The sequence below is a fragment of the Apaloderma vittatum genome, unplaced genomic scaffold, assembly GCF_000703405.1.
Source record: "Apaloderma vittatum isolate BGI_N311 unplaced genomic scaffold, ASM70340v1 scaffold1695, whole genome shotgun sequence".
Lineage (NCBI taxonomy): Eukaryota > Metazoa > Chordata > Aves > Trogoniformes > Trogonidae > Apaloderma > Apaloderma vittatum.
This window is the reverse complement of record NW_009717451.1, coordinates 45,820-60,081: the sequence shown is the minus strand read 5'-3', so window position 1 is coordinate 60,081 and position 14,262 is coordinate 45,820. Positions and strand designations below refer to the sequence as shown.

Genomic DNA, 14,262 nt, shown 5'->3' with positions numbered 1-14,262 from the left:
GCTGGATAAGCTGACGAGGTTCATCGAAGAGATGATGATTTGGTTGTCAGCACGGCTGTCAGTTCTGTGTAGTCCTCCTTTGAGTTCTTCTGTGCTTAATTAACTAGGTGGAATGCTGACTTACTAGCCTACAGTTGCATTCGTTCAAATAACATTTGTTAACTGTTTACTTTTCTTCTGCCTCATTTCCTTTGTTAGTGAGCTCTTTTAAATGACTGTATTAACTGATTGCTAGGATAAATCAATCAAAAACAACTGAAAGCAATTCAGTACCTGTTAAGTCCACCAGTGGACTTAACTGCAGTGGGAGCAGAGGACTATTCCACATGAGGAATTTGTGAAGGACTAGCAAAAAATCATTTTACTTGAACCTCACTAATTTCATTGTTCTGTGTAGCAGAGTTGTTTCTGAAGACTTGTCTACCTATCCCACCTAATTCTGGATGATAACACTGATGGAAATTACCAGTAGGTATTTATTTCAGTAGCTAAGTGGATTTTATTTTATTCAGTAATTCAGCTTCCATAAAGAATAAAGAAAGCAGTTTAGTAAGATTTAACAGCCCACTTAGTTGTTCAACCTACTGTTATTGTTAGAATGATTTAGAATCTGTGGGTAAAATGCTTCAAATACTCAGTTCTGCTCCTTTGGAAAATCATTTTCATATCAGTTTAAGTCCTCACACTTCTTATCCTATAATTTACTTACATGCTCTTAAATTACCAGAAATTAGAAAATATATTTGAAGCTGTCTAAGTATATATCACCCTGTAAGCAAGTTGCAGCTCTTGTGGTGGGCCTAAATTAACCTTACAAGCAGTTCTCTTTCATTTAAAAAAATAAAATAAAACCCTCCGGTAGCAATAAACCCCTCAAAGAACCCCAAACAAACCCAAACAACCAGCACCGAAAAGGCCCCAAACAAAGGAAAATATCAACCTAGCAAAACCAAACTACTGTCTTCTGTATCTCAGATACTGTTTTAATTATAGTCCTAGAATCTGTGAGAGTCTTTGTTACCGTCCCCCCAAGGACTCTCTTAATAAGGGCTCATCTCTGTGACTGAAACACCTTGTTTGGAGAGGAATCGAGTAAAAGGATGTTGATTCACTTCTGGTTTCTACAGAAACTCATGGTTGCTGTTTTCAGCTTTCTCCTACAGTGTTCTTGCAAAATAAGAACAAAAACTTAGGTCTCTTCAAGGACTTCTGTCTTTGACTGTCTTTTCTGGAGGCTCCTGTGAGTTCTATGTTACAACTACTTCCAGTCAAGCTCCTTGCTTCTGTTACCTAAAAGCTGTTGCTCTTGTTTGAAATGATAGCATTCCTCCTGTAGTCCCTTGGAACTCACACTTCCTTTTGAAGATACATTGAAGAAGGTTAGTTTGCAAATGCGCCTTTTGACTGAAAAAGCAGTTGACTTGTCCAGCAAATAGTTGAGGATGAAGGCCTCACTATGATGTATGGACCTAAGTTTTGGGTGTACAACCCACAGGTGGTCAGGGGAGGTTCAGGCTAGATATTAGGAAGAATTTTTTACTGAAAGGGTTGTCAGCCGTTGGAACAGGCTGCCCAGGGAGGGGGTTGAGTCACCCGTTTAAGAGACAACTAGATGTTGCATTGGGGGACATAGTTTAGTGGGTTGATAGGGCTGGGACAAAGGCTGGACTCGATGATCTTCAAGGTCTCTTCCAGCTGAAACTATTCTATGATTGTATGATTCAGCTCCTATGCAGTGTTCTGGTGGAGAATCAGCCTAGTGTGCTGAGAAAGTGTGTTAATAGAACCCCTTAAACGCTTTAAGAGCGTTCATGGTATGAATGAGTTACAGACCGACAGCAGTGGAGCACTGAAGAGAGGGCAGTCTTCCTTGGAGAGGAGCACTGCACCCTTTTATATGATAATTGCATAACATGCCAACAGCAAGGACCAACTAGTTTAAGTGCCAGTGTGAGTTGGTAGTAAAATATATGTAGTTACCCTCCATACCTGTGCAGTCACTTGCCTACATGCTTACCTTATTGTTCCATTATCCTATATTTTGAAGGATGACGCATTCATGATTTTGAAAATATCATATGTAGCTCTCAGTACAATTGGGTTTGTGTTTTTGAGTGCTTTTTGCTTAAGGAAGCCTTACAAGGCAGCATTCCACTAAACAAGTGTTTGATGAGTTGCAACAGAGTTAGATGGTCAGCCATCGTGAGCAGGAAATGTGTGGTGCCCTAGAATCATAGAATCATTTAGGCTGGAAAGACCTTTAAGATTCTCAAGTCCAGCTGCTGGCGTAGCACTGCCAAGTCCCCACCTAAATCATGTCACTAAGCACCACATCTACATGCCTACCCCTGCACCGGCAGCGAGGTTGTGGGAGTACTGAAAAGGATAGTGAAATTTTGTCCCACTGGATTTTCTTACAGAGTTAATCTAGTATAAAAATATGTCCTTTTCCTATACTAGCATGTAGGCTTTTAGACTGTGACAGTCTCATGACCTAGATTTGTGCTTGCTCAAGCCTGAATGAACCAGTTAAGAAATATCTCCAGGGAGACAAACCTCTACTAAAGCTTTGCTTTGAACCATAGCACTGGCAGTGGCAACTGTCCTTTAGCTGAGTGGGCATAGTGCATATTTGACAGTGTCAGGGTTAGCTGTTCTGCATTTGCCTGGTTTAGAACTGCAGATCCTTTTGGATTGTGTTTTACTTCAGACGCTCTGTTGGCAAGGGCTTGAAATGGAAGGCAAAGAAGTGTTCATATTCTCATAGCATTAGGCAGAGAGAATGTTAAGCTGGGATTTTGCTTTCTGTGTTTGCTTAGTAGTGTAGTTCAAAAGACACAGGTAAGGTCATGGCTTCTTGAGCTGTCAGCGGAAGGGTGGGAATGGTGCAAGAGAAGCCAGGTGGCTGTGTGAATGATCAGAGAGGTCAGTGCTCACTAACCAGTCTCCCCTCTAAATTGCACTTCTCCCATGCATCTGGTAAGCCGTTCTTCCGGTGTTTTATTGTTGTATGCTTTTAGCTTGATGGTAGCTGATTCCGTTTGGAATTAGATGATGCGGACTTCTGTCTTCATCAGTGTTTGGAGACGCAGCCTTTTACTCTGGGTTATGTGTCTCTTGAGAGTCCCCATAAAATGCTTCTCGAGCTCCCCCTTGCCTTACTCTGTCTTGTTGTACAGCAGCTGGTAAGGCAGTTGTAACATCAGTGCCACCCTCCCGCTAGAGCAGAGCTGAGTTCTCAGGTACAATTTAATTTCTTGGGGAATCTTTTGTAAAATTTCTGTAATTGTCGTCTTATTATGCTACTCAACCTGAGCAAAGTATTGTGGGACAGAGACACGTTCTGTGTGTTACTTGAACTTTTCAAGCAGTGCAGAGTTGGATCCCTCACTGATAAGCACTCGCTTCATGAGCCTGACAAAAGTCACTTAAGCTTCCTAACTGGGGCAGCCCTGAACTTGATCAGTACAGGTGTCATCCCTCAAAATGCTTTTCATGCAGACTAATCCACAAACAGTAGACAACTGATTACTATGTGCTGTTTTAGAAGTCTTTTTAAAGAAACTGGTTGGGCAAGCCATTTGTTGGAACAGCAGTGAAGCGTACCAAGAACCAAAGGTTCCTCACATTCCTTGGTGGTGGTTGGTTTTCTGTAGATTCTTCTCAGGGTCAGAAAGGCTGAGAGGATTCCTGTAAGGCAGAAGCTTACAGCTTTGGTCACTAGCACCCCTCTTTGCAATGCCTGGTGAGGTACCTTCTGTTAAAAAAAAACCCTCCTGAAGCATGAAACAAATGGAGCAGGCGGACCTTGACTTCTGGAATGACTGCAATAAAACTTTGTCTGAGCATGTATTGACATGAAAACTTCCTTTGCTCTAGAAATATTTTACCCAGGAAAGAAATAATGTAGAGTTTCTCCTTAAATTTGCTGGAGAATCACTGGACAGGCTGCTGCTTATGGCCCTGGCATTTTCGTGAGTTCTTCCTGTGTACCAGTTAAGAGAAAAATGTGTATACTGTGCAACTCTGGGGAGTTCTTGGAGATCACTGTGGAAAGTTTTAATGATGGAGTGGTTTGGAGTGTTATGACAGCAAGGAGGGAACACTTGAGACAAAACCCAGGCTATCTACAGAATGAAACAAAACAGAAAGCATCTGTAGCTTCCTGTTTCGGTAGACAAGTTGCTGTCAAATTCAGTGAAGTTTCTGAAGTAGAACTGAAATGAGAAATGGCTCCTTCTTGAAGCTCTGGGTAGCTGTGCAAGAGAATAAAATCATGTAGCAGATCCATGTGGAGACTTTAAAAAAAACCAACCCAATGCAGTATTGCATACTTTATAATCTTCATTTAACTAGTTAATCTGAGCTATTAGTTACCAGCTAACTTAAATGGTCTAAGAAAAAGCTGTGGTGAGAGAAAAATATTTTTCAGTCTGTAGTAAATATATTGGAAATATATTGAATAAGTGTGTTCTTTTCCTGTGTGTGGTTTTGACATACATCAAAGTATCAACCTTTAAGTATGCGTACACACGTTTTGTGAAAATGAATTTCCAGCATACCAAAGCAACAAGTTTCAGGGAGTTTCTAGCTTGATGATGCTAGTGAGACTTTATGTAGAATTGTGTTTGAATACATAAAAGTCTACCAAATGAATTTAATCTTTTTCATGAAAAGTTGAATGTATTAAAACATTAAATGGAAAACTCTAAGCAATAATGCCATTACCGCTTTTTCAGATACTTCAGTAGGAACTTGCAAGTGACTTGACACCATGGTAGCTCTTTCCTTGAAGATCTGTGTCCACCAGTGCAATGTGGTGAAGACGATGCAATTTGAACCATCCACTGCAGTGTATGACGCCTGCAGAGTTATTCGTGAGCGAGTGCCAGAGGCTCAAACAGGGCAAGGTGAGTTCCTGTGCTTGTCCTTAGTCAACTCATTGGCTGAACTGAAAATAAATGTAGATCTGTGGGGTTTTTTACATTGTTCTGTTATTCCATTTATGGTTCAGGTTGGAGAGTTTGGTGGGTTTTAATTTAAATTATAAGTTTCTGGAGTGAAAGGCATTATGTGCAAACATTTCGAAGTGACAGAAGGTATCTTCATTCTTTTTCTATCCTTTGTTGGGACAGAAGAAAGAAGATTCTACAAAGGATGCTTTTTTTGTGGAACTTGGACTTTAAGTAAATTGCTTGTTTGCCTGAGAGATGTTTTTTTCCCCACTGGGAGAGCAACTTTTGTGCTACTGTCTTTTTAAAGCAACGTTTGTGACGGTGCTTTCTAGGAAAATCTGGGCAGACGTACTTTGTGCCTCAGCAAAGAAAGGGACAGCGTGAATTACAAAAGAATGGCTGGACATCTCCAAAGTGTGCAAAGGAAAGTGTGTGAAACTGGCTACAAACTAAAAGCATCGCTGTGCCATGCAGTATTCACAGTGCTGCTATGCATTAATCAGATTTAACTGTCTCTTCACCTACTGCGCAAATGAGATGAATGTAAACTGTGAAACGTGTCTTCACTTGAACAAAAGTGCTGGTTTAAGTGTAGTCAAACATTTAAGTAATTCAGAACCCTATGGTGATGTACTGTATATAATGCTACTGGAATGTAATTCTTAAAGCAGATTGTTTATTGAGATTTATGCACAGCTCTCGGACTTTAGAGCTGTTTTGAAAATCTTGTCTGAACTGTTAGAAAAACCTACCAATAATGCACAATGTTACTGTTCCTTAGAAATGCTTCTCTTTTGCTGGAGTCCTTAGGAAGTCTGGTTACAGAGATTCCATTTTCACCTACAAGCTCTGCATCTTTAGCATACTGAAATGTCAAGGCAGTGATATTGAACAACTGTTGAATTTAGAGAAGCTGAGTAATAAATAGTCCTGAACATCATGAACCTCATAGAAAAGGCTAGGCACTCTCCTCAGAATATACAATAGTGCTGCTCCTTTTTACGTGATTGCAATAAAATTACAAACTTGAAGCCACTTCAGCAATGAGTGATGAACAGAAACGGGGTTACTTACAAATCTTTTTCCCATCTTTGTGGCTGTTAAAATGAATGTGTTTGCCCGATAGCTCAGTAGACTCGCAGTGGTGCAGTACAGGCTGATCAAACTAGTTCCTGCACAGCAGGAAATGTCATTGTCCTGCATTATGACTCTCAGCTGTGCACGTTTCACTTCAACAAGCTTACACGCTTGGCAAATGTGGCCGTGAAGGTAACATGCAAGTTGCACAGCTACTGCTAGTTCGTTACTAGGGTGCATTCCCCAGAAACTAGTATTAGAATGATCTGTGCTTTCTTGGTTAACTCTGTGCTCTGTGCAAGGCACTTTGTCTGCTTCTAAAGGTCACAACATATTTATAGGCACAAATTCTAAAATTTTACATAACTGATTCTGTACCGAATTTGTGTCATAAACATCTTTGTATATATGGATCACTTGGCTTTCCAGGGGAGTTTTTAATTAAGGTCAGCAGGCAAATTTTTTCTTACTCAGTTGTTTTTGAAATGATTTTTCCTTTGAAATTGTGTATCTAAGTCAGTTACACTTTTATTAATTAAATTAGGTCTTTTGTATACTTGTGTGAGTAACAATGTGTTTAATGTAAATGCTGTTAAATGTAAACACTAAGCATTTAATGTTCAAGGCCAGGATGGATGGAGCCTTGAGCAACCTGATCTAGTGGGAAGTGTCCCTGCCGTGGCAGAGGGCTTGGAACTAAAAGATCTTTGAGTTCCCTTCCAACCCAAATCATTCTGTGATTAAATTGTTATGAATGACACTTAAAGATGAAAATTGTTCAAAAACATTCGCTATTTTTACCCGACTTTCTGGTCAGAGGGCCTGAACACATGGCTGAAATTGACCAAGGTGCTGAGCTGTTCCGGCAGGCTGTGTGCAGACATCTGGCCGGCTTGCGTGGAAAAAGCTATTAGCTTAGCCTGTGGAAGTGCAGGGAGAGCAGGCTCAGGTGATGGGCAGTCATTTACGCTGTGATGAGTGACGTGCGCTCTATCCATTCTTCTTGCCTATGGATGGACCTTAAGTTGACAGTCATGGTCCTTCATGTTACATACCTGGAGTTTAGTCCTTGAAGCCTAGCACTGGGTTTGTTCTTCTGTGGCAATGTAATTTTTATGTGCGATTCTGAAAAATTCAACTGACATGTTTAGCCTGCTATAGATGCACATTTCTCCTAAGAGAGTGATTATAGATGTAACTGTAGAAGCCTTATATTATTTCACGTGTGCAAGTGTGAGGCATCTACTAAAAAGATTCCAAAGTTTATGCTAAACTTAATATGTGAAAGGTTGAAAGCACAGCGTGTGTTTTAGAATTGAGCTACTACTTGAAAAGACCCACTATGGTTAAGCCCAAACTGCTTGTATTTTCGATTATCAATTCCAAAGCAGGACCTATGAGCATTTAAAAAAGGCCATCTTGGGGAGAAGTCATGCAAATTACACAGGTGTGTCATGTTCTTGCTCAGTGAAGCTTTTGTTCAAGTATTCTATAAAGCCTGATCTATGCTGCTATACGCTGCTAAGCTAAATACTTTCTGAAGCACAGAAAACAATTTCTATGAAAGTTCATGAAGAATAGAAGGTAAGTGTAATGGAAACTTATACCTGAAGCTGAGTAACCTTGAATTAAAACCACGTTGACTTTAATATTTTTTCAATGAGTCTCTGTCTCTTCTGTTCCACAGCCTCTGACTATGGATTGTTCTTGTCAGATGATGATCCTCGAAAAGGTATATGGCTGGAGGCTGGAAGAACGCTGGATTATTACATGCTGCGAAATGGGGTATGGTCCAAGTCTGCTGATTCTTTCATCAGGATGTTTTCAGAAAACTTGTTTCCCAAATAGCAAGAAAGAATGTTTAGTATTTAGAGGCATAGGAGGGTCTTGAGTGTGCTCCTGAAATGGGCCATTTCTCTTCCTTGCTGTGCCTCAGTAGGTACTTTATTCTGTGTCTGGTTGTGACTGAGCTACAGTGGCCAATACTGTCTTCGTAGAATGATTAACAGAAAGATAAAAAGTGAATTTTGTAATAAGCTTTATATTTGAGATGACCTTGCATTACAGTGTAAATTTCTTTATGCTAAACTACTTTTTACAGTACAAAGGTACTTTGGTCGCTTCTGCTCTGTCTAGCTTTGTTCTTGCGAGCTAGGACAAGTTCTTAAAAACGACATTGACAGAACTAAAAGCAGTCACTTCAAGTTTGCAACACAACTAATTTTGGCTATACTATAAAAAAAAAACAAAATCCTGCTGGGGGTGAGGAAGGAATCCTGTTTTAGGCATCTTTGTTAATGAGTTGACTTGTACTGGCTCCAAAAAGCATTTAGAAAAGGTGTTGCTTACTTCCTAGGATATACTGGAGTACAAAAAGAAACAGAGGCCTCAGAAGATACGTATGTTGGATGGTTCGGTGAAAACAGTCATGGTGGATGATTCTAAAACAGTTGGTGAATTGCTCGTTACCATTTGCAGCAGGATAGGTAAGATTTTGGGGCCTTCGTGCTTAATAATTTGTTTTTCTCACATATTTGCATCTTGATTTTCAGGATCTTATATGTAGTACTGGCTAGAAATTGGCACGCGTGTTAAAACATATTTATATTTGCTATCAGTTAACATTTACCAAACACTTATTTTGAAATATGCTGTGCAAGTTTTATTAAAGTCAGTAGAGAGTTAGCTATATCCTTAAACTTCAGTATTTAGCAGTTGAAGGCAAAGTTTTCTGACAACATAGTTATAAACTTTCTTGTTACATTTATATATGCTTTTCTGCTATGTGGTAGAAAATTAGAACTAAATTTATAGTTAATTTTTTAGGGGTAACAGACAAATACTGTAACCTTGAAATATACCTAAACTTTGGACTCTGTGTCGTTAGGATTGAGTTGATCACAGCACCATATCGTTTTTGAAATGACACGTGGAAGACATCCAGAGCAGCTGGTCAAAAGTGTGTCATGTCGGTTATAGTCTGGATTTATCTAACCAAAGACATTTTGGAGAATTAATTGGTATTTAACTATAAACATGCATCCAACATGGATTAGTTTAAATCATCTTAAACCCTTGGTTAATTCTCATTTAAAATCAAAGTGGCCTTAATTTAATTTAGATTAATTTACTTGGAAAATGAATTAAGATAAATTTAAACTCATTTGTTTCAATTTTGGTTTAGAGTTTCTATGCTGGATTCTAATGCGCTATAACCAATTTACTTGAAAAATTAGTTTGACTTATTTTCGTGAATGTGGTCATGTAGGTGAACATTTAGTTTTCTTTCCTATATAACATAAACATACTTTACCAAACAGTGGAAAAAAGCAAATAGAGCAAATAAGTGAGAGCAACTTAGCACATATGCTAAAAGTGAACTGATTTTTGTATCAGTTTCATATAAAATTCATAGAAGAGTTCAGTTTCAAAACTCAAAAAACCCATATTTCACAGTTTCTGTTCATCAGTCTGCTCTGCCACATCTCTTCTAGACATCATGGGCAAGCTGACATTACTGAGTTCTCAGGACATGATTGTAGGTATCCATGAAAGGAAATGTGCTGTGGTGTGTCTGCATTTTGGAATTTACTGTTGTATTAAATTCCAGCATATTTTTAATTTGGTCTCTTCTCTTGGTAGGTAACAGAAAAACCTTAATGTCTTTCTGAAAAGCTGATGGTGAAGGGATGTTGGGTTTGGAGGATAATGCTGGATATTGGAGAGATGTCTTGAATGCCGAAGTAGCTTTTATTCTTGGGATCTTCATCCTCATGAATTTTATCTTTTATTCTTTATATTTATATTTTATTCTTTATATTTATCTTTTATTCTTTATTTATCTTTTATTCTTTATATTTATTCTTGGGATCTTCTTTAGCATTTCATCTGGAATATCTTTACAGTATTTGAAATCAACTGTTGGTGTTTTAATATACCGAAAGGAAAATTTCATGTGTCCTAAAATTTATGCCATTTTTATTGTTACAAACACTGGGTTTATTTATAATTCCAGGAATAACAAATTATGAGGAATATTCCTTAATCCAGGAGAGCATCGAAGAGAAGAAAGAGGAGAGCACAGGAACGCTTAAGAAAGATAGGACATTGTTGCGTGATGAAAGAAAAATGGAAAAACTGAAGGCAAAGCTGCACACAGATGATGATTGTGAGTAGTGTATTGCAGAATATTCTTCAATTGATGTATACTGCAAAGAAACTGTACAGGAATGCATTTTTAGATTTTTCAGTGTGTCTCAGTTGATCTCTGCCTGTATTTGGCATCCTTTTGTATATGACCTACTACTGACTATTTTTAGAACTAGGTAAATGCCTCTGGCTATGACTCTGGGCCTGTTGAAGTGGTTTTTATTACTTTTTCGATAGGAGACTTGTAACTTAAGTGTGAAGGGTCATTTCTATAATGACTATTTCTCCCCTTCATTCAAGTTAGTTATTTAAATATTGATGCCCACCGAAAGCCATCAAAACGTAGTTTTGTCTCTGAAGGTATTTAAGTGTAAATGGAGTTTGCCAAAGATCTAAGACAGTGTTTGATTTACTTTGTGTGTAAGCCAATGAGAACCATTTTTCTCTGTTTTACATTTAGGCACTAAGATGAACTGTGACTGGCAGAAAGATGTTTTAAAATTGTATTAAGGGATAAGAAAAGTAAACAGAACAATTGATGTTTGGGAGGAAATGTGTTAAACTTTTAAGTAATTTTGCAATGAAGCTTTGAAGATGTAAATTTAGTATTAAAATGTTACTGTAGTTGTTTCTTCAACAATATTAATGGTGTTTTATGCTGTAGTAAATAATTTTTTCTCAGCAGTGCTGTTCTTCAATTCTCGTTTGTAGCAACCTTCAACGCTGAATAGAAAGAGAAATCAAAGCAACACTTTTTGCGGAGCTTCCACTTCCAGTGGAAGTGCCAATTATTGCATGATTTGTACAACAGCTTTAAACACTGGCACCACTGTGTGTTTAACAAAGCCCATGTCTGTGGTTCCGTTGCAGTAAACTGGCTAGATCACAGCCGGACGTTCAGAGAACAAGGTGTTGATGAAAATGAAACACTACTGTTGAGACGAAAGTTCTTTTACTCAGACCAGAATGTAGATTCAAGAGATCCCGTTCAGCTTAATTTGCTTTATGTTCAGGTACAGTATGTGGACCAGAAGCACGGGTTTTACCTTGTCTGAGGAAAGCTGTGTATTTCAGCAAAAAATTCTTCTGTCTTCTAGAATTCCAGTTCTGGTTATGCTTTGATTTTACTTCTTTTGTCTATCCTTACAAGAACATGTGGTAGTACAGAGACTTTGCTGATTCCTTTTTTTAATCAAATACTTTCAACCCCATAATGGACACACAATCAAAAATCCGCTGACTTCCACATCCTTGTTGTGGTATCCTTAAAATTTATGAATGTCTTTAGTCTCTTGAGTTGTTCTTTTTAGTTCTTCTCCCCATTGTCTTCTATAGGTGTTGCTTTCTATGTAACAGGAATATCTCAGGATAGTCTTGCAACCAGCTTTGTACGTCTCTCTTTTTTTTTCTTTCACCTGATCAATGAGAAAGCTTCTTCTTCTGCACTCCCTTTCCAATATTCTACCCAGACAGGACACAGGGCAGGCTGCCTTCCTGTTCAAAGTGGATCATATCATATAACAGCGGGAGTCCACCTAGGCAGATTGCCCAAACTCTTAGAGGTATTATATATACCTTAGCAAAGCTGAGAGTTTTATACGGGTGTCATTTAACTGAAGACTCCAATGCAGGTGCCTGTAATGCAGTCTGAAAAAAAAGCAGGCTTTTAAACTCTGCGTTAAAATTTTTCTTTCAAAAGTACAAGGAACCCTGAAAACCCAAACATTGCAAGTTTAATGGAATGTTCAGTTTTTTATACTTGCAGCTGATTCAGATGGAATTGCTCTAAATTCAATTTTAAAAACCTGTGGTAAGAGATAAAGATGGCATTGCTTGTAAGACTGCACTGCAGTTTTCAAGTATTTTAGACTGTATCATGCTAAGCTGTTCTCCTGCTGCTGAGATATTTTTCAGGCTACTATTAGGACAGTACGTGTTGATACTACTTGTCATTGTTTTGTCTATGGGTAGATGAGCCAGACCTATGAAATCCTGTAAATTTAAAAAAAAAAGAAGGAAAATGCTGTTTGCCTTCTGTTGCCATTTCTACAACAGTAATCTTGCTTTTATTTACTAGTTATACAGATCACTTTCTCTGCTATTACAAAAGATAAAAGCTTTTGTATCTGTGCATGTATGCACATATATATATGTGTATATATATGTGTACGTAATGTGTTGTATTTTATAGGCATGTACAGCAGGAAATGGATGTCAGGTTCTCTTTTTGATAAAAGTTGTTACAATTGTAGTTTCAATAAGTCTCTGTAGATATTCACCAGAAGATAATCTAGCTCTTTATTAGTCATGAAATACACCTCAAATGGAGTAATAAAGATATATGGACAGAAAAGTGTGATGCCTGCATTCTTGAGCTGTGTTCAAGCTTTCAAGGAATTAGAGAGATGTAATAGTTCCTTTGGGTGTCACTGACATGCCTTTGCTTACCTCCTATAGGCTCGGGATGACATTCTGAATGGTTCCCACCCCGTCTCCTTTGAGAAGGCCTGCGAGTTTGGAGGCTTTCAAGCACAGATCCAGTTTGGACCTCATGTAGAACACAAACACAAACCTGGATTTTTAGAGTAAACACTTCTAACTTCTAAACTCGGGTGACCTCAGGTGTAGCTAATGTTGTCCCAGACTAAATGTGTTTTAGTACTCCAAGCAGAGGTATTCAGATTCAGTGTGTGTTCTGTGAAAAGAGTCTTACTGCTGAAATGAGCAACCCCAACTGGTGAGGGGACCTTTGGCAGTGGCTTATTAGGCAGCACAGGGCATGAGCTGCTGCCATTTAAGTACCCAGCTGGCTTCCCCAGCCACCTGGTAACGTGAGACAACTGGGATTTTGTTCTTCCTTAGAAGTCTGCTTCCGTCTGTGTTTAGGAATGCCATGTGTGAATGAAGCATGCATCAGTTTACATCACAAATACTTGATTTGCTAGGACAGTGCACGAATGGAAAGGTGCTTTGTCATTTGAATGAAGCTAATATTGTTGGGTCTAGTGGCTAAATTTTCCAGACTTCTTAGTGGCATTAATCAGTTGTTAAGTCTCACCCTCTCCTGGTGCTGTATGAAGGGAGATCTGGAATTTTGCTCGTCGATTCAGACATGGACAAGAGTCCTGCTTTCAAGTGGCCCGTCCTTTAACCTTTGTTGTGATACTTTACTGCTATCAGTAGAACAAGTTCAGTTTGACTGAAATTTAGATATCCCATTTATCTGCTGATTTTGATTTTTCCGATTGGTTTGCCTGAAGTAGAATTAACAAAGGGCTGAAGCCTGAGGAAAGGGACGTAGGGAAATAAAAGCAAGCTATTTACTGCACAGTCCATCAGGCCTTGCCTACATATAAGACTCATAGATACCTTAATGGGATGCACAAAATAGTGGGTGCATATTTAGTTTTGTCCTGTTCTGCTGGCCGAGTGCTCAGTGCTGACACTTAAACTTCCTTTGTGAGCCAGAGTCTGGGGCTTACTGTGTCGCAGGGAATCATTTTACAGCGGTGGCTTGCAAGAACATTTAATTCTGCAACAACAATTGTTGGAAACACTTTACTTCTGCAAGTGGTTCAGTGGTGCAGGCAAACCACATGAACAAATGTCCTTTGGTTCCAATTAATAATCAGCTCTTTGTACTGTTTGTCTGCTACTGATTGGTCCATGAACCTTTCCTAATAGACTGCTGATGGCTCTGAGGAATCACGGGGACTCAGCGTAGTAGCTTCAGCTCTTACTCCCTAGAGGTGTGACCAGTTGCACAACAGCGTGTTCCTCTGCGATTTGCCCATTGTCTGCTTGTTCTTCCTTTCTCCCTCCACTCAGGAGTTTTCCTGCAGCAAACTGTTAAGGCATTACCTCATGACCAGCTAATGTTGTGTCATGGTAATGATTTCAAGAGTTAGGCATTCCCAGGAACAGTTGCTTTAAATTTGCAAAGCAATAATTCCTCATAAATGTTACCAATGTTTTTTGTAAAATGCTGTGCAGCAGTGTTGCTTAAGTTGTTCTAGGTCATCAACTTGGTATTTTCAGTGTAGAGATTTTTTTCTTCTTCTTTTTTTAAGCTCTCATGTAA

The 14,262-nt window shown here is 38.8% G+C and overlaps 1 protein-coding gene across 1 annotated transcript in view; it reads left to right on the top strand.

The window, feature by feature from the left end:
* Nucleotides 1-4,774: 4,774 nt before the first annotated feature.
* The window catches only part of LOC104274285 (talin-2-like), a gene marked incomplete at its 3' end in the record, with an annotated part of 54,985 nt that continues 45,497 nt past the window's right edge, over nt 4,775-14,262 (top strand). Inside the window, 6 exon segments of the mRNA XM_009869878.1 lie at nt 4,775-4,910; nt 7,720-7,817; nt 8,389-8,518; nt 10,048-10,200; nt 11,052-11,194; nt 12,639-12,766. Of these exon segments, the coding sequence (XP_009868180.1) occupies nt 4,775-4,910; nt 7,720-7,817; nt 8,389-8,518; nt 10,048-10,200; nt 11,052-11,194; nt 12,639-12,766 (788 nt within the window).